This window comes from Salmo salar, chromosome ssa14, assembly GCF_905237065.1.
Source record: "Salmo salar chromosome ssa14, Ssal_v3.1, whole genome shotgun sequence".
Taxonomy (NCBI): Eukaryota; Metazoa; Chordata; class Actinopteri; order Salmoniformes; family Salmonidae; genus Salmo; species Salmo salar.
Genome location: NC_059455.1, coordinates 52236676 through 52258527, shown reverse-complemented (window position 1 = coordinate 52258527; position 21852 = coordinate 52236676). Strand labels below are relative to the sequence as shown.

Here is a 21852-nt window from a genome sequence, read left to right as displayed (position 1 = left end):
ACTGCCGGTGAATTTACTAAATTACTCACGATAAACGTTCACAAAAAACATAACAATTATTTTAAGAATTATAGATACAGAACTCCTCTATGCACTCGATATGTCCGATTTTAAAATAGCTTTTTGGTGAAAGCACATTTTGCAATATTCTCAGTAGATTGCCCGGCATCACAGGGCTAGCTATTTAGACACCCAGCAAGTTTAGCACTCAGCAAAGTCAGATTTACTATAAGAAAAATGTTATTACCTTTGCTGTTCTTCGTCAGAATGCACTCCCAGGACTTCTACTTCAAATGTTGGTTTGGTCCCAAATAATCCATTGTTATATCCAAATAGCGGCGTTTTGTTCGTGCGTTCAAGACACTATCCGAAAGGGTAAATAAGGGTGACGAGCATGGCACATTTCGTGACAAAACATTTCTAAATATTCCATTACCGTACTTCGAAGCATGTCAACCGCTGTTTAAAATAAATTTTTATGCCATTTTTCTCATAAAAAATAGATAATATTCCGACCGGGAAAGCCTGTATACGTACAAAGAGAGTACTCTGACCAGCCACTATCCAAACGCGATAATGTGTTTCAGCCAGAGGCTGCCTCGATATCATTCAGCTTTTTCCCGGGTTCTGAGAGCCTATGGGAGCCGTAGGAAGTGTCACGTCACGGCAAAGATCCTTAGTCTTCAATAAAAAGAGCCAAGATGAACAACAACTTGTCAGAGAGGGCGCTTCCTGTTTGGAATCTTCTCAGGTTTTTGCCTGCCATATGAGTTCTGTTATACTCAGACACCATTCAAACAGTTTTAGAAACTTTAGGGTGTTTTCTATCCAAAGCCAATAATTATATGCATATTCTAGTTACTGGGCAGGAGTAGTAACCAGATTAAATCGGGTATGTTTTTTATCCGGCTGTGTCAATACTGCCCCCTAGCCCTAACAGGTTAAATCTCCGAGCTGTTTCCCATAACCGTCTTTATTAATGTTGCACTTGGTGATATGTCTTTTAGCACACCCTTTTATCCACAGTGACTTAGTCATGCTTGCATACACTTTTTTACGTCTGGCTGGTCCAGGAAATCGAACCCACTATCCTGGGGTTGCAAGCGCCATGTTCTACCAACTGAGCTACTGAGGACCACACTTCAAAACGCTTGTAATCTAACGCCTGCCTTGGTTAGTTCTAGTCGATACAGCATGGTGAAGGCTGCCTACCGCTAGGTTAGTTCTGGTCGATACAGCATGGTGAAGGCTGCCTACCGCTAGGTTAGTTCTGGTCGATACAGCATGGTGAAGGCTGCCTACCGCTAGGTTAGTTCTGGTCGATACAGCATGGTGAAGGCTGCCTACCGCTAGGTTAGTTCTGGTCGATACAGCACGGTGAAGGCTGCCTACCGCTAGGTTAGTTCTGGTCGATACAGCACGGTGAAGGCTGCCTACCGCTAGGTTAGTTCTGGTCGATACAGCACGGTGAAGGCTGCCTACCGCTAGGTTAGTTCTGGTCGATACAGCATGGTGAAGACTGCCTACCGCTAGGTTAGTTCTGGTCGATACAGCACGGTGAAGACTGCCTACCGCTAGGTTAGTTCTGGTCGATACAGCACGGTGAAGGCTGCCTACCGCTAGGTTAGTTCTGGTCGATACAGCACGGTGAAGGCTGCCTACCGCTAGGTTAGTTCTGGTCGATACAGCACGGTGAAGGCTGCCTACCGCTAGGTTAGTTCTGGTCGATACAGCACGGTGAAGGCTGCCTACCGCTTGGTTAGTTCTGGTCGATACAGCATGGTGAAGGCTGCTTAAAGGGGAAATCTGCTGTTCAAACAATATCAAAGTGATGCCCGACACTGTTTTGTTAAAAAGTTATGGAATGGAGTTGGGGAAATGTAATAACTCAAATTCGTAGACCAAGCTATGGATACAAGGACTGATCATCCATGGTAGCACATTCTAAAATGGCGCCGGAAGAAATGGCAGCAGTTTTACGGAGGCCCAACTAATTCTGCTATTTAGTTTTTTTTCACGTTATTTGTAACTTATTTTGTACATAAAGGTTTCTGCAACCGTATCTTACGGCAAAAAAGAGCTTCTGGACATCTGAACAGCGATCACTCACCTCGGATTAGATAAAGATTTTTTTATCAACAAGCAGGACGCACAGGACATTCTCCAAACGCCCGACAAGGCCGACATCCCAGTTATTTGCAAGAGGAAGACACGCAGGTACAGAGGACACAGAGCAGGATGCCTCGTAAGGATCCGCAGGAGGCGAGTGGGAAAGCTGCCGTTACCGTCAATTTTACTCGCCAACGTGCAATCATTGGACAATAAATTAGACCAGGTACGATCACGACTATCCTACCAATTTGGTAAATTGGACCACAATTCTATCCTCCTGCTTACAAGCATAAACTAAAGCAGGAAGCACCAGTGACTCGGTCTATAAAAAAGTGGTCAGATGAAGATGCTAAACTACAGGATTGTTTTGCTATCACAGACTGGAACATGTTCCGGGATTCTTCCGAAGGCATTGAGGAGTACACCACATCAGTCACTGGCTTTATCAATAAGTGCATCGAGGATGTCGTCCCGAACAGTGACTGTACGTACATACCCCAACCAGAAGCCATGGATTACAGACAACATTTGCACTGAGCTAAATGGTAGAGCTGCCGCTTTTAAGGTGCGGCACTCTAACCCGGAAGCTTATAAGAAATCCTGCTATGCCCTCCGACGAACCATCAAACAGGCAAAGTGTCAATACAGGGCTAAGATTGAATCATACTACATCGGCTCCGACGCTCGTTTTATGTGGCAGGGCTTGCAAACTATTACAGACTACAAAGGGAAGCACAGCCACGAGCTGCCCAGTGACATGAGCCTACCAGATGAGCTAAATCACTTCTGTGCTCGCTTCGAGGCAAGCAACACTGAGGCATGCATGAGAGCATCAGCTGTTCCGGACGACTGTGTGATCACGCTCTCCGTAGCCGACGTGAGTAAGACCTTTAAACAGGTCAACATTCACAAGGCCGCGGAGCCAGATGGATTACCAGGACGTGTGCTCCAGGCATGTGCTGACCAACTGACAGGTGTCTTCACTCACATTTTCAACATGTCCCTGATTTGAGTCTGTAATACCAACATGTTTCAAGCAGACCACCATAGTCCCTGTGCCCAAGAACACGATAGCCTGCCTAAATGACTACAGACCCGTAGCACTGACGTCCGTAGCCATGAAGTGCTTTGAAAGGTTGGTCATGGCTCACATCAACACCATTATCCCAGGAACCCTAGACCCACTCCAATTTGCATACCGCCCAAATAGATCCACAGATGATGCAATCTCTATTGCACTCCACACTGCCCTTTCCCACCTGGACAAAAGGAACACCTATGTGAGAATGCTATTCATTGACTACTGCTCAGTGTTCAACACCATGGTACTCTCAAAGCTTGTCACTAAGCTAAGGAACCTGGGACTAAACACCTCCCTCTGCAACTGGATCCTGGACTTCCTAAAGGGCCGCCCCCAGGTGGTGAGGGTAGGGAACAACACATCCGCCACGCTGATCCTCAACACTGGAGCCCCTCAGGTGTGCGTGCTCAGTCCCCTCCTGTACTCCCTGTTTTCCCACGAATGCATAAATAAAAACCTATCCCTCAACGTAACCAAGACTAAGGAGATGATTGTGGACTACAGGAAAAGGAGGACCGAGCACGCCCCCATTCTCATCAACGGGGCTGTAGTGGAGAGCTTCAAATTCCTTGGTGTCCACATCACCAACAAACTAGAATGTTCCAAACACACCAAGACAGTCGTGAAGAGGGCACGACAAAGCCTATTCCCCCTCATGAAACTAAAAAGATTTTTCATAGGTCCTCAGATCCTCAAAAGGTTCTACAGCTGCACCATCAAGAGCATCCTGACCGGTTGCATCACTGCCAGGTATGGCAACTTCTCGGCCTCCGACCGCAAGGCACTACAGAGGGTAGTGCGTACGGACCAGTACATCACTGGGGCCAAGCTTCCTGCCATCCAGGACCTCTACACTAGGCGGTGTCAGAGGAAGGCCCTAAAAATTGTCAAAGACCCCAGCCACCCCAGTCATAGACTGTTCTCTCTACTACCGCATGGCAAGCGGTACCGGAGTGCCAAGTCTAGGACAAAAAGGCTTCTCACAGTTTTTACCCCCAAGCCATAAGACTCCTGAACAGGTAATCAAATGGCTACCCGGACTATTTGCATTGTGTGTCCCCCCCAACCCTCTTTTACGCTGCTGCTACTCTCTGTTTATCATATATGCATAGTCACTTTAACCATGTCTACATGTACATACTACCTCAATCAGCCTGACTAACCGGTGCCTGTATGTAGCCTCGCTACTGTTATTTTTCACTGCCTTTTTACTGTTTTTATTTCTTTACTTACATATTGTTCACCTAATACCTTTTTTGCAGTGTTGGTTAGAGCCTGTAAGTAAGCATTTCACTGTAAGGTCTACACCTGTTGTATTCGGCGCATGTGACAAACTTTGATTTGATTTAAAGTTTTAACCATGTTTTCAAACTATACAGTGTTTGTTGACAATGATTATGGTTTCAAACAAAGGAGTAAAACAAGCTCATGAGGCAAGTTATTATTCAAGGGTCAATAGGTAAATATAATTCATTTGTCTAAAACTGGATGTTGCAATTGCAGATTTCCCCTTTTTAATGACATTTTATTGACTAGAAACAGACTAGCTGTACAAAGCATTTACCACCCGTTGAGACATACCAGTGTTTTAGATACAGCTTTATTTCATGCCAAAGTCAATAATTAATTTAGGAACAATGAGTATGTTTACATGCACACTAATAATGGTTTTGGCGGAGTATGGCATTAGTCATGTAAACACCTTACTCTGCATGTCTTATGGTTTTGGCAGAAGGAGTATGGCATTACGCAGAGTAAGGTGTTTACATGACTATCTTAATAGGCGTAAGGTCATCATCAAAGTAAGCATCCGCTGATTAAAACACCTGGTTTTTCTGAACAATCTTTAGAATGATTAGGACATGTAAAACAGCTTAATCCATCGTTCCTGTGGTGTATTTGATCTTGTGCCTGCACTGGGTAGCGCAAGCTTCCCTCTTGTGCAGGAGTGAAAATATTTAGGAAAAACTGAAAGTATGCAGCTTATAAATTGTTTTCACATACGAACTTTGTGTCTGAACTCAGAATGACGTGGTAGAACCTTTATTTTGATTACTGATGTTCTGTATTTATCAAAGTCCCATCAGGTAGCCTCATTTCAGCTGTCCATGTAAACATGATTTTCAGGGAAATGTTTCTTCTTGCAAAGCAAGTAAACACTTTAAATTAACTGTTATATCAACCTGACTAGCCACAATAATCATGTAACCATTCTGAGAGCTGTTTTGACAGCTCCAATACAGGACAGTACTCCAATACAGGAAGAGATGCCTTTTCTCTTCGAAGCAATATTCTACAGTTTCATTCCTTTCATTTGTCCTCCATTAGAAGCTTCATGGTACAGGTCCAGACTCCATAGGGCATGGCACTATATCCCCCAGTGACGTGAGTATGACATGATGCAGCCTAACACACACTAATCTACATGGCTGGTCGGCCTGGTACTGCCAAATGGCTGTTTGGTTTGTTTCACCCTGGCTTTCTCTGGGCTGACCGTGACCCTGGCTTTCTCTGGGCTGACCGTCACTGGACATTCACTTCTCTGTCTGTTCTCACTTTGTTGTCTTCTCGCTCTGTCTGTGCGTCTCGGTAGGGCGCGTCTGTTCTGCACAACAGCTGCTTCTCTTCTCTCATTGATCTGATCTGTTAGAGTAGTTGTCTGTAGGGGGTGTTTGAGACATACTGCTGGCTGATATCTACATTCACACAGCATGGGAGCTGGGTAGTCTAATAAATAACGACTGGAACACAATTGCCATATAACCGTGTGGATGAGGACTGTCATGAAAATAAAATAACCCTCATAACCGTTGCTCGTGCAAAAGAAGGAATTTTTTTGTAATGTCAGTTGAGTTGAATCAACAAATCACGAGCACACATCGATGGGTTTACTTCCTGCGTTAACCTGTTGGGGCTAGGGGGCAGTATTGAGAATTTTGGAAAAAAATGTGCCCATTTTTAACTGCCTCCTACACCAACTCAGAAGCTAGAATATGCATATTATTGTTCATGTTTGGATAGAAAACACTCTGAATTTTCTAAAACTGTTTGAATGGTGTCTGTAAGTATAACAGAACTCATATGGCAGTCAAAACCCTGAGACAAATTCTGACAGGAAGTGGATACCTGATGTGTTGAATTACCTTTAATAAGCCTATGCCATTGAAACACACAGGGGCTTATCAATTGTTGAGCACTTCCTATGGCTTCCACTAGATGTCACCAGTCTTTAGAGTCTTATACTGTGACAACGGAACGGTGATGGCCGATTAGACTCTTGCGCGCGAGTTCATGTTGGGTACTCTCGTTCCAAAACGTTTTAAAAGAGAATGCAAACGTCCGCCTTGAATATAATTCATGTTCTGGTTAAAAAAGGCACTAATTTATGCTATACAACGTTTGAACGAACGTAAATATTTTTTTCCCCCTCGTTCATGACGAGAAGTCCGGCTGGCATAGATCATGTGCTAACAACACTGAGCTTTTTGGACATAAATTATGAGCTTTTTCGAACAAAACTACATTTGTTATGGACCTGGGATTCCTGGAAGTGACATCTGATGAAGCGAATCAAAGGTAATGGATTATTTACATAGTATTTTCGATCTCTCCAACATGGCCCTTTGTCTGTATTGCAAAGTGTGATTTCCCAGTAAGGTTATTTTTAAATCTGGCAATCCGGTTGCGTTCAAGAGATGTAAATCTATAATTCTTTGAATGACAATATAATATTTTACCAATGTTTTCGAATAGTAATTATTTAATTTGTCATGCTGATTGACTGGCGGTTATTGGAGGGAAACGATTTCCTCAACGCCATAGTAAAACGCTGTTTTTGGATATAAATATGAACTTGATAGAACAAAAAATGCATGTATTGTCTAACATAATGTCCTAGGAGTGTCATCTGATGGAGATTGTCAAAGGTTAGTGCATAATTTTAGCTGGTTTTCTGCTTTTGGTGACGCCTGTCTTTGAATTGACAAAACATTACACACAGCTATTGTCAATGTACTCTCCTAACATAATCTAACTTTATGATTTTGCCGTAAAGCCTTTTTGAAATCGGACAACGTGGTTAGATTAAGGAGATGTTTATCTTTCAAAGGGTGTAAGATAGTTGTATGTTTGAGAAATGTAATTGTTTTCAAATTTGGCGCTCTTGATATTTCACCTGTTGTTGATAGGGTGTACCAGGGGTGGGACGCTTGCGTCCCATAGACGTTAACGTAATGAATTTATTGATGGGGTTACTTCCTGCGTTAATGTAATGAATTTACTGGTGATGGGGTTACTTTTAAGGAATTGACTTCCAGCTTTGCTTCTATGGGTACGCCATCATTGACGTCAATGGCGATACCCGTTCTTTTCAATCAAATGTATTTATAAAGCCCTTTTTACATCAGCAGATGTCAGTTTTATACAGAAACCCACCCTAAAACCCCAAACAGCAAGCGATGTAGAAGCACAGTGGCTAGGAAGAAATCTAGAGGAACCCTGCTCTGAGGGGTGGCCAGTCCTCTTCTGTCTGTGCCAGGTGGAGATAGTACATGGCCATTAAGGCCAGATTGTTCAAGAGTTCATAGATAACCTCTGATTGACCCTACTGGTTGAGACCGCAGGTGCGGTAGAGGGAGACAAAAATAGCAGGTCCAGGACAAGGTAGCACGTCAGGGTTCCATAGCCGCAGGGAGAACAGTTGAAACTGGAGCAGCAACAAGACCAGGTGGACTAGTGACAGCCAGGAGTCATCAGGCATGGTCCTAGGGCTCAGATCCTCCGGGAGGGGGACAGAGAGATTTAGAAGGAGCATACTTAAATTCACACAGGACACCAGACAGGAGAATTACACCAGATATAGCAGACTGACCCTAGCCCCCGGCACATACAGTACCAGTCAAGTCTGGACACACCTACTCATTCCAGGGTTTTTCTTTATTTTTACATTGTAGACATCACACATATGGAATCATGTAGTAACCAAAAAAAGTGTTACACAAATCAAAATATTGAGATTCTTCCATGAAGCCACCATTTACACACTTAGCATTCTCTCAACCAACTTCCTGAGGTAGTCACCTGGAATGCATTTCAATTAACAGGCGTGCCTTGTTAAGTTAATTTGTGAAATGTATTTCCTACTTAACCTCTTGGGGCTAGGTGGGACGCTAGCGTGCCACCCGTGGTGCACTCCATCAACAGCAGGTGCATTTCAAGAGCGGCAAATTTGAATCCAAATAAATGTCAAAATTCAAATTTTTCAAAAATACAACTATTTTACACCATTTGAAAGATAAACATCTCCTTAATCTAACCACGTTTTACGATTTCAAAAAGGTTTTACGGCGAAAGCATAAATTTAGAGTATGTTAGGACAGTACATTTACAAGCGTTGTGTGTAATGTTTTGTCAAGTCAAAGACAGGGTCACCAAAACCATAAAACCAGCTAAAATGATGCACTAACCTTTTACAATCTCCATCAGATGACACTCCTAGGACATTATGTTAGACAATGCATGCATTTTTAGTTCTATCAAGTTCATATTTATATCCAAAAACAGCGTTTTACTATGGCATTGATGTTGAGGAAATCGTTTCCCTCCAATAACCGGCAGTCAAGTCAGCGTCACAAATTAAATAATTAAAATTAGAAAACATTGGTAAAATATTATATTGTCATTTAAAGAATTATAGATTTACATCTCTTGAACTCAATCAACTTGCCAGATTTAAAAATAACCTTACTGGGAAATCACACTTTGCAATAATCTGAGCACTGCGCCCAGAAAAATACTGAGCACTGCGCCCAGAAAATACTATGTAAATAATCCATTACCTTTGATTCTCTTCATCAGATGTCACTTCCAGGTATCACAGGTCCATAACGAATGTAGTTTTGTTCAAAAAAGCTCATTATTTATGTCCAAAAATCTCCGTCTCGTTAGCACATGATGTAAGCCAGCCGGACTTCTCGTCATGAACGAGGGGAAAAAATATATTTCCGTTCGTTCAAACATGTCAAACGTTGTATAGCATAAATCATTAGGGCCTTTTTTAACCAGAACATGAATAATATTCAAGGTGGACGAATGCATACTCTTTTATAACGTATTGGAACGAGGGTACCCAACATGAACTCGCGCGCCAGGTGTCTAATGGGACATCATCGTTCCATGGCTCTTGTTCGGTCAGATCTCCCTCCAGAAGACTCAAAACACTTTGTAAAGGCTGGTGACATCTAGTGGAAGCAATAGGAAGTGCCAAAATATTCCTAAGCCCCTGTGTTTTTCAATGGGATAGGTTTAAAGTCAATACAACACATCAGGTATCCACTTCCTGTCAGAAAATGTCTCAGGGTTTTGCCTGCCAAATGAGTTCTGTTATACTCACAGACACCATTCAAACAGTTTTAGAAACTTTAGAGTGTTTTCTATCCATATATAATAAGTATATGCATATTCTAGTTACTGGGTAGGATTAGTAACCAGATTAAATCGGGTACATTTTTTTTATCCAGACGTGCAAATGCTGCCCCCTAGACCCAACAGGTTAACCTCTTACATCTAGACGTTCCGCTAGCAGAACACCTGCTCCAATATCCAATGATAGGCGTGGCGCGAATTACAAATTCCTCAAAAATACGACTATTTTACAGCATTTTAAAGACAAGACTCTCCTTTATCTAACCACACTGTCCGATTTCAAAAAGGCTTTACAGCGAAAGCAAAACATTAGATTGTCAGCAGAGTACCCAGCCAGAAATAATCAGCTTATCATGAGGTACTCTACCTCAGGCGAGCAAAACTTTGAGACTTCCTTGATACATTGCGCACCAGCTTTTATTGACAAATAGACACACCCCCACCCGTCGTCTTACCAGTTGTAGCTGTGCTGATGCACAGAAAACCCAGCCAACTGTATATGAGCCGTGTCATCGTTCAGCCATGATTCTGTAAAACATACGTTTTCAATGTCTCGTTGGTAGGATAGTCTCGAACGGCGGTCATCCAGTTTACTCTCCAGTGATTGCACGTTGGCCAATAGAAGGGATGGTAGAGGCGGGTTACCCACTCGCCAACAAATTCTCACAACGCACCCCGATCTCCGCCCTCATGTCTTCACACTATTGACAGGGATTTGGGCCTGGTCTCTGAGGAGTAGTATATCCTTCATCCAGTTCGAGGTGAGTAATCGCTGTTCTGATATCCAGAAGCCCTTTTTGGTCATAAGACTGTAGCAGCAAAATTATTTACAAAATAAGTTACAAATAATGCGGGAAACAACAATAGCAGTTGGCTAGGAGCCCGTAAAACGGAAGCCATCCCCTCCGGCACCATTATCCAAAAGCAGCACTAAGGTCTAGGAGTACGAGGCTCGGTCTGACGTCATTAAAAGGTAATTTACCACCTTCACAAGTGCAGTCTCCATGCTATGATGGGGTCAAAAACTAGACTGAAGTGTTTTATATTCATTATTTAGCTTCAGGAAGACATGGAGTTGCTGCGCAACAGCTTGTTCTGTGCATGTGCTGCCATTCTATTTCATCGCATGCAGTCAGGAGCAGAAAGGACAAAATGGGTGTCCCAAATAATATCATTAAGGCTGGCCAATTACAGTCATCCAAAATACCATGACCGGCACAGCCCTTCTAGCTTGAAGAGAATGAGAGGAAATTAAGGTTTTGTTACCCAGACCACCATGTTCCCTACCCTATTGACCAGGCAGCCATCTTGTTCTAGGGGCTTTTACACATCTGGGCTGCGTTCCAAACATGTAAAAGACTCCCCCTCCTCTCAAATTAACACTGAGGACGTGTGATGAATTGACATTTGCAGGGCAAGGGAAGAATGAATTACTTTTAAATGGACCGCCCATGCCTGGAAATTTGTCTCGTTCGTCCCACAGTCCTGTTTTCAGTCGTCATGGAACCATCTGTAGCTGTTGTGTGCTTTAAGCTCTGTCAACAATGATGCATTTCATGTCTTGGCTAGAAGACAACGCAGCCATCGAATGCTAGCCATCAGATAAATTGAAAATTACAATGTATAAGTGTGATGTCAGTAAAAGTTGTATGCGCCAGTTGTTTCCAAAAGCTAACCAAACAAAAACATAATTACTTTTACGATACGTGTTTGTGCATTAGTAGCACAATTTCAAAGTTATTTACAGAAATTTTTTACTTCCACTTGTATGTTGACTTCTCCGTATTAATGTTGGTTTTATGTTTTGGATGACTTTTCTTAGCGGATTTACAATCATCGTTAATTGAATTATGGCGCGTTTCAGGCCCCGACGTGAACAGAATTGTACACTCGATCACAAACGAGTGCTGAGTGGCTTACGTTGCCAACTTCCCTTAACTGGCTAATCGTTTGGACTGATGGCAAAGATGGCCGCGGGGATTCCCTAAGGTCATAAGGCGAGGGGAAGAGGATGTCTTTAATGCATTTGAAATTCTACCCAGGTGATTTATTCTCTGAAACCCTCAGATCAGTTTAATAACATAACCAATCACTGTCTTAGTGCTGCTACTACGTTACTGCTGATGCTCTTTTGCTACTGCTACATCTACTATTGTTGCTGGTACTACATCTGCTGCTACAACTACTTATTTTGATGCTATTACTAGTACTACGTTACAAATCCCTTTGGCCCTGCACTCTAGGGGGATGGAAACGAGACCCATAACATAACTCATGCAAATTATAACAGTGAAAAGGAACAGTGAGAACAAAAACCACAGACAACTTAAATCTACCATCAAACACTAATGGTTTATTTTAAAACACACGGTAAAGGGGTGTGGGAAGAGGGGCTGAGCTGGACCCAAGGAAAAAAAACAATAATCCAAAAACACCCCTAAACTAGACTAGCCTACTTCAATACATCTAACTAACCAAAAATACAGTGGGTGGTCCGCCCAGTTCTAACTAGGGTACTTAGACAAAGTATTCCTATGGGTAGTGTATGCCCATGGGCGACTTGTCTTGGTACCCCCTTTTCCCACCATCAAACATGCACCACAACAATACCGGACAAAGTGACATGTAGGTGCAAAAACAAAAGAGAGATCGAACTTACAAAGAGCGAGTGAATGATAGCGAATGAGCCACAGAGAGATTGACCTCCAGAGAAAACAACTGACTGGGTTTTTAAACCAAGAGAAAGGGGATGTGATTGGGTGATGGAAAAGGAGCAGGTGTCTTCTGATTGGGGAATGATGATTGCCACCTCTGAGGGGAGAAGGAGAGAAAAGAAATACACACAGGATACCTGAATCCATAACACTCCCACCGCTAAAAGAGCAACCCTAGGGGGGATATTTTTTTTTTTTTTTATAAACACGAGACAAAGCATCTGCCAATACATTTTCAGAACCCTTTGTGGCGGATCTCCAAATTATAATTCTGCACAATAAGCGCCCAACGCATAAGGCGCTGGTTCTGGTTGTACAGCCGGTGGAGAAGCACTAAGGGGTTATGGTCAGTATATACAATCACAGGTAGGGCACTAGAACCTAGATACACTTCAAAGTATTGCAGAGCTAACAACAAAGCTAGAGCTTCTTGCTCGATGGTTGTATAGTTTGCCTGACATTTAAATTTTTGTGAAAATAACATAGGATGATCCACTCCACTCTTGTCCTGCTGCAGTAGAACAGCACCATCACCTCTGGCACTAGCATCTACCTCAAGTTTAAACGGTTGTTCAAATTCTGGAGCAGCAAGTACAGGGGTATTACATAAGAGTGTTTTAGCAGTATCAAAAGCTACCTTACAATCCGGGGACCACTCAAATGATCTTGCTGGACTGAGCAAATCGGTCAAGGGAGCAACTACCGCAGAGAAGTTTACAGAAACTACGGTAGTAGCCAACCATCCCTAAAAAGTGGCATAGCTCTCATCTGCTGGTAGGTGCGGGGAATGCAGTGATAGCCAAGACCTTGGCATCAACAGGGCGCACCTGCCCATGGCCGACCTCTTTGCCAAGATAGGTAACAGTAGCCTTCCCAAACTCGCACTTTGCCAAGTTCAGGGTTAGAGAAGCAGCTGCCAAACGTTCACATACTACCCTTAGAGATTTAACATGATCTGACCACTCAGACGAATAAACCACTAGATCATCAAGGTATGCACTACAATTGGGAACGGCAGATAATACGGCGTTAACCAGTCGTTGGAAAGTGGCTGGTGCGTTCCGCATCCCAAAAGCCATGACAGTATTGTAGGAAGTTGTCTGGGGTCATAAAGGCAAATCTCAGAAGCACGTGAGGTTAATGGAACCTGCCAGTAACCTTTTAAGAGGTCCAACTTTGTTACATAAGTAGCAGCACCAACAGTGTCGATACAGTCGTCCAGTCTGGGTAACGGGAACGAATCTGGCATTGTGACAGAATTTACCTTTCGATAATCCGTACATAACCTGGACGTACCATCAGGGTTAGGTACCAGAATGCAAGGAGAACTCCAAGGGCTTGAACTTGGCATAGCCAGGTCATTCTCCAACAAATATCTCACTTCATTATCTTCCTCTTAGAAGCATTGACACGATATGGGTGTTGCTTGATAGGGGCAGCATTTCCAACATTAATGTCATGTTCCAACACATTTGTGCGAGTAGGAACGTCATTAAAGAGACGTGGAAAACTGTGGTAGCCTCACTATTGTCGGCCTGTCCGTCCGTTAAATGAACCAGACCTGACTGGAGAGACATCAGCATTTCTGAGTTGGGCAATCTAACGCACTGCTGCTGAGGATTGCGCAACTCTAATCCATCATCATCATCATCAATATGACAGTCCACTATCATAGCAGTAGAAGCAGAGGAGACCGCAGTACCTTCCACTGTTTTTGAACTATCTACCTGTTTGATGGGTCGTGTGTGGTATGCTTTCAACATGTTAATGTGGCACACACACACACACACACGAGATTTGCGTTTTCTATCAGGCGTTTGAAGCACATCAGTTTCACTTAACTTCTTTCCAATTAAATAAGGACCAGAGAAACGAGCTGACAGTGAAGATCCTGGAAGAGGCAATAACACCAGTACTTGGTCACCTGGCTGTAGTGGACGAGAAACAGCCTGTTTATCATAGTGTCCTTTCATACGCCTCTGTGAGGAAGCCAGAGCTTCCTTAGCGAGAGCACAGGCTTGGTGTAGGCGCTCACGAAAGCGACTAACATAGTCCAACACATTCTCTTCTCCCGTACACAACTCTTGGGACAAAAACTGTTCTTTAAGGACTTTCATTGGTCCTCTCACTGTGTGACCAAACACTAGTTTAGCCATGCTGAACCCTAGGGACTCCTGTACAGTTTCACGAGCAGCAAACTAGAGGAACTCCCTCATCCCAATCTTTCTCAGATTCCAAACAGTATTTACGTAGCATAGACTTCAGTGTCTGATGCCAATGTTCAAGCGCACCCTGAGACTCTGGGTGCTATGCGCTTGACCCGGTGCGTAATGGACAAGGATTTTAACACCTGCTAGAAGAGCTTTGATAGGAAATTTGTACCTTGATCAGTTTGTACTACCTTAGGTAACCCGAATGTTGTGAAGAATTTAATTAAGGCTTTACTCACCACCGGAGCTGTAATCCTTCTCAGAGGAATGGCGTCGGGGTCTCTTGTTGCCATACACATAATCGTTAATAAACTGGTTACCCGATTTTGTCTTTGTTAACGGTCCAACACATGTTCACCTATGACCGGTATGGGACGAAGAGGAGCGGCAGGAATAACCCAATTTGGTTTTCCTGTTATCTGACATGTGTGGCATGTCCGACAGAACTGAGCCACATCTTGTTTTAAACCTGGCCAAAAGAAATGTCGAAGGACCCGATCATGAGTCTTGGTGATTCTTAAATGACCGGACCACGAGCAAGGGATAACACATTTTGTCGAAAGGCTGTTGGAATCACTATTTGGTAAACAGCATTCCAATCTCCGCCCGCGTCAACATGGGATGTCCATTTACGCATGAGGAGATTACCATCAATGAAGTAAGCCACGTTCTGCTTCACCTCTTCCAATGAGACAACACTAGAAAAACATTTAGCAAGCCTGTTGTCAATCTTTTGGTTAGCAATCAGCTGCTCACGAGTGACTGGTAACTGTATTGCATCAGCAATAAGTTCAACATACTTCGATTCTTCCCTGGGCTGTTTGTCAGAGGTGATCAGCATCTGAGGTAGCACACAACCCATCTTCTTGAGCAAACTCTGAACAGAACAGTGTTCGACAAATCTATCACGTCACCCACTTGTTGTGCCTGAGCACGAGTGACAGCACAAGCGGGGAACACATGTGGATAACTCTGTGCTAGCTCATTGGAGAGAGAGAGTGGTCACTTTTATCCAATACGGGTACTACATTTCCTCCAGAAATATCGTTACCCATTATAAAGGTCACACCTTTTACTGGCAACATAGGACGTACCCTCACTCTGAATATTCCACTGATTAACTCAGTGTACATTCACAAAGTGCAATGGCACAAAACCCATTTCAATACCCTGAACTAACAGTAGGTATTTTCGGATAAGGGCAACACAGACAATATAAACGATATATAAACGACTGCGCCGCACCAGTTTCTCTAAGGATTTTAACCGGACGCTGAGATGCTTCGTCATTCGTTAGGGACACAAACCCCTCAAATGAAAGGTTCATAACTGCGGTCTGGGACTTTCAAACTACATTTACCCTGAGGCACCTGTTTTCGTTTCAGACCTCACAACCGTACGAATTAGCCCAACACCTATTGGCTTGGCACGAATAGGCATCCCTTGTTTGTGTTTTAGCAGGAAGCAGTCATTAATCATGTCCCACTTTATGGCAATAGAAACAGGAACGCTAATTTTTCTGGTGTGCTTGATATACTGCTGGCAGAGTAGGACTAAAAGTAGGCAATTCAGTGGCTCTACTTTCAGTATGAGCCGAAAACACACTCTTGTGCGTCAACACAAACTCGTCTGCCAACAAGGAGGATACCTTCTATTCGTTTAGGTAAACAATACGTTCGGGTACGCAATTTTTAAACTCTTCCAACAAGAAACTCCCAGAGAGAGTCGAAATCAGTTACCTTGCTAGCAGCATGTCATTTATCAAAACAGATTTCCCTTGTCTCTAGCAAATTCCCCATAAGTCTTACTAGAAGACTTTCTATGAGACCTAAATCTCTGTCGGTATGCCTCAGGCACAAGCTCATAGGCGCGAAGAACAGTAGCTTTGACCACTTCATAATTCAAACTGTCTTCAAGAGGTAGCGCTGACAAAACCTCTTGGCCTTTACCAGTTAATTTACACTGAAGTAATAGGCACCATACCTCTTCAGGCCATTTCAATGCTACGGCTATACGTTCAAAAACACAATAGGAGTCAACCTCTGACTCTCTGAACAAAGGTACCAAGGCAATCTGCCTACTAATGTCAAGTGTTGGAAGCTACAGCTGGTGAGGACGTCTCACTAACAGGTACAGCAGAAACGAAGGCTAGCCTCGCTGTCTCTGTTCCATCTGGTGTATTTTGAACTCCAACTGCCACTGGTCTCTTTCTGCCTCAATGTTACACATCTCCAACTGGAGATTCTCTCGCCTAATTTGGGCTCTCTTCCACCGCCAGTTGGAACTGTATTGAACGGACATCCCTCCTGGCATCACCGGTTGACAGTGGGGAGAGTGGATAAAAACAGGACAATGTGGCTGGAGCTTTAGCCTCGCCCTCAGACACCAACGGGCTTACAGGAGCAGCAACATACCCTACAGGGGTAGTAGGCTCAGGCAGCGGTAATACAAGCACTTGTTCTTCCAACATCATTTAACACCAGTTGCTTAACCTCTATGGGCTTGCGTCCCACCTACTCAGCCAGTTGAATCCTGTGGCGCGTTATTCAAATCCTTAGATATGCTATTACTTCAATTTTTCAAAAAATATGACTATTTTACACCATTTTAAAGATAACTCTCGTTAATCTAACCACACTGTCCGATTTCAAAAAGGCTTTACAACGAAAGCAAAACATTAGATTATGTCAGCAGAGTACCGAGCCAGAAATAATCAGACCCATTTTTCAAGCTAGCATATAATGTCACATAAACCCAAACCACAGCTAAATGTAGCACTAACCTTTGATGATCTTCATCAGATGACAACCCTAGGACATTATGTTATACAATACATGCATGTTTTGTTCCATCAAGTTCATATTTATATCAAAAACCAGCTTTTTACATTAGCATGTGACTAGCATTCCCACCGAACACTGCCGGTGAATTTACTAAATTACTCACGATAAACGTTCACAAAAAGCATAACAATTATTTTAAGAATTATAGATACAGAACTCCTCTATGCACTCGATATGTCCGATTTTAAAATAGCTTTTCGGTGAAAGCACATTTTGCAATATTCTCAGTAGATAGCCCGGCATCACAGGGCTAGCTATTTAGACACCCAGCAGGTTTAGCACTCACCAAAGTCAGATTTACTATAAGAAAAATGTTCTTACCTTTGTTGTCTTCGTCAGAATGCACTCCCAGGACTTCTACTTCAATAACAAATGTTGGTTTGGTCCAAAATAATCCATCGTTATATCCAAACAGCGGCGTTTTGTTCGTGCGTTCTAGACACTATCCTAAAGGGTAAATAAGGGTGACGAGCATGGCGCAATTCGTGACAAAATAATTCTAAATATCCCATTACCGTACTTCGAAGCATGTCAACCGCTGTTTAAAATAAATTTTTATGCAATTTCTCATAAAAAAGCGATAATATTCCGACCGGGAATCTGCGTTTAGATAAACAGACAAAGGAAAAGAAAGCATTCGGTCGAAGCGGGCACGCGCCTAAGCCCATAGCTTGAAAAATGGGTGTCTGATTATTTCTGGCTGGGTACTCTGCTGACATAATCTAATGTTTTGCTTTCGTTGTAAAGCCTTTTTGAAATCGGACAGTGTGGTTAGATTAACGAGAGTCTTGTCTTTAAAATGGTGTAAAATAGTCATATGTTTGAGAAATTGAAGTAATAGCATTTCTAAGGTATTTGAATAACGCGCCACAGGATTCCACTGGCTGTTACGTAGGTGGGACGATTTCGTCCCGCCGACCCTAGAGAGGTTAATCTAACCACACTGTCCGATTTCAAAAAGGCTTTACAACGAAAGCAAAACATTAGATTATGTCAGCAGAGTACCCAGCCAGAAATAATCAGACACCCATTTTTCAAGCTAGCATATAATGTCACAAAAACCAAAACTAAATGCAGCACTAACCTTTGATCTTCATCAGATGACACTCCTAGGACATTTGTTATACAATACATGCATGTTTTGTTCAATCAAGTTCATATTTATGTCAAAAAACAGCTTTTTACATTAGCATGTGACTAGCATTCCCACCGAACACTTCCGGTGAATTTACTAAATTACTCGGGATAAACGTTCACAAAAACATAACAATTATTTTAAGAATTATAGATACAGAACTCCTTTATGCAATCGCGGTGTCCGATTTTAAAATAGCTTTTGGGTGAAAGCACATCTTGCAATATTCTGAGTAGATAGCTAGCCTGTGATGGCCGGGCTATTTTGACACCCACCAAGTTTGGTACTCACCAAACTAAGATTTACTATAACAAAAATTGGATTACCTTTGCTGTTCTTCGTCAGAATGCACTCCCAGGTCTTCTACTTCAACAACAAATGTTGGTTTGGTTCCAAATAATCCATAGTTATATCCAAATAGCGGCGTTTTGTTCGTGCGTTCAAGACACTATCCGAAGGGTAACGAAGGGTGACGCGCCCGGCGCGTTTCGTGACAAAAAAAAATCAAAATATTCCATTACCCTACTTCGAAGCATGTCAAACTGTGTTTAAAATAAATGTAAGCGATTTCTCGTAAAATAGCAATAATATTCCGACCGGGAGTCGTTGTTTTCGTTCAAAGACTGAGAAAGTAAAATGGACTCTTGACGTGCATGCGCACAACCGTCTCATTGTTCTCAGATCGACCACTAACCAAATGCGCTACTGTTTTTCAGACAGTAACTGCAGAGTCATCATTCAACGTTCTGGCGCCTTCTGAGAGCCTATGGGAGCCTTAGAAAATGTCACGTTACAGCAGAGATCCTGTGTTTTGGATAGAGATGACAAAGGCCAAGAAATGGTCAGAGAGGGCGCTTCCTGTTTGGATTCTTCTCAGGTTTTGGCCTGCCATATGAGTTCTGTTATACTCAGACACCATTCAAACAGTTTTAGAAACTTTAGGGTGTTTTCTATCCAAATCAAACAATTATATGCATATTCTAGTGGGCAGGAGTAGTAACCAGATTAAAAATCGGGTACGTTTTTTATCCGGCCGTGCAAATACTGCCCCCTATCCCCAACAGGTTAAATCAACGACCTCCCACGAAGGTTTATCCAAAAATGGATTTCAACTCAAATGTAGCCATTTTGAACGACTAATGAAATGTATGCATTCACTACTGTAAGTCGCTCTGGATAAGAGCGTCTGCTAAATGACTAAAATGTAAAATGTACTACACAAGAGCCAACAAATAGCAAACACTAATGCTACATCAGCTATGACGCTCAACACGGAACTAACCACTACAATAAGTTGCACGAGCGGCATGGGCGTCAGTAAAGACAGATCCCGGATGAGCCCCCACTTATGTTACGAATTCCTTTGGCCCTGCAGTCTAAGGGGGGGGATGGAAACGAGACCTGTAACATAACTCATGCAAATTATAACAGTGAAAAGGAACAGTGAGAACAAAAACCACAGACAACATAAATCTACTGTCAAACACTAATGGTTTATTTTAAGACACATGGTAAAGGGGTGTGGGAAGAGGGGCTGAGCTGGACCCAAGGAAAGAAACAATCCAAAAACACCCCTAAACTAGCCTACTTCAATACAGCAAACTAACTAACCAAAAATACAGTGGGTGGTCCACCCAGTTCTAACAAGGGTACTTAGACAAAGTATTCCTACGGGTAGTGTATGCCCATGGGCGACTTGTCTTGGTACCCCCTTTTCCCACCATCAAACATGCACCACAACAATACTCACAGGATACCGGACAAAGTGACATGTAGGTGCAAAAACAAAAGAGAGATCGAACTTACAAAGAGCGAATGAGCCACAGAGATTGACCTCCAGAGAAAACAACTGACAGGGTTTTTAAACCAAGAGAAAGGGGATGTGATTGGGTGATGGAAAAGGAGCAGGTGTCTTGTGATTAGCGACTGATTGGTGACTGATTGGGGAATGATGATTGCCACCTGTGAGGGGAGAAGGAGAGAAAAGAAATACACACACACTGGATACCTGTATCCGTAACATGCTGCTACTACTGCTACTACTATTACAATTATTACTGGTACTGCTGCTACTACTACTGCTACTACTACTACTACTATTACTGGTACTGCTGCTGCTGCTAGTGCTACTGCTGCTACTATTACTGGTACTACTGCTACTATTACTACTGCTGCTACTATGACTGGTACTACTGCTGCTGCTGCTGCTACTACTACTACTAATGCTACTATTACAACTACTACTACTATTACTACTACTATTACTGGTACTGCTGCTATTTCTGCTGCTAGTGCTACTGCTGCTACTATTACTACTACTACTACTACTACTACTACTGCTACTACTACTATTACTGGTACTGCTGCTACTACTGCTGCTAGTGCTACTGCTGCTACTATTACTGGTACTACTGCTACTATTACTACTGCTGCTAGTGCTACTGCTGCTACTATTACTGGTACTACTGCTACTATTACTACTGCTGCTACTATTACTGGTACTACTACTACTACTACTACTACTACTACTACTACTACTACTGGTATTACTACTGGTACTACTGCTACTGCTGCTACTATTACTGGTACTACTGCTGCTACTATTACTGGTACTACTGCTGCTACTGCTGCTACTACTACTACTGCTGCTACTACTACTGCTGCTGCTACTATTACTGCTGCTGCTACTATTACTGGTACTACTGCTATTACTGGTACTACTGCTATTAGTGGTACTACTGCTGCTAGTGCTACTGCTGCTACAATTACTGGTACTACTGGTAGTGCTACTACTACTACTGCTACTCCTGCTACTATTACTGGTACTACTGCTGCTACTGCTACTACTACTACTGCTGCTACTACTACTACTACTACTGCTGCTGCTGCCTTTTCCCGCTCTCTTCCCTTGCTCTTTGCTCGCTCTTCCCAGTTACTGTTGAGCACTTACTGTGACTAATGTTTTTGTTAAAAGGCCTATATAGGTAATGATTGATTGAGGATGGTGATGTTGACCACAAATGTTTCAGAATGGATGTCCAGGTCATTCCGAATCCCTTCCCATTTCCCTGACCAGACTTTGTGTGTGTGTGCGCGCTTTCTTCCCCCCTCCAGAGCTCCCAGTATGTGCAGTGTGTGGCTGGCTGCCTCCATCTGATGCTGAGGGTCAATGAGTACAGATTTGCCTGGGTGGAGGCTGACGGGGTCAACTGGTGAGTCTTTGGATACTGCTACTACCTACTATTACCTTATATCTTTTATAGTATTATTAACAAATGGTGAGTTACTGGATACTATTACTACATCTAATACTATTACTACTAGTCTCTGGGTA

At 42.9% G+C, this 21852-nt stretch overlaps 1 protein-coding gene across 6 annotated transcripts in view; it reads left to right on the top strand.

Moving 5' to 3' along the window:
• vath (Vacuolar proton pump subunit H) overlaps nt 1–21852 on the top strand; it is a 98097-nt gene that overhangs the window by 37772 nt on the left and 38473 nt on the right. For 5 of the 6 annotated variants that reach the window (NM_001140003.1, XM_045693601.1, XM_045693602.1 and 2 more), the window contains 2 exon segments: nt 5522–5578; nt 21633–21730. In NM_001140003.1, coding sequence (NP_001133475.1) covers nt 5522–5578; nt 21633–21730 — 155 coding nt within the window. 6 annotated transcript variants of the gene reach the window in all.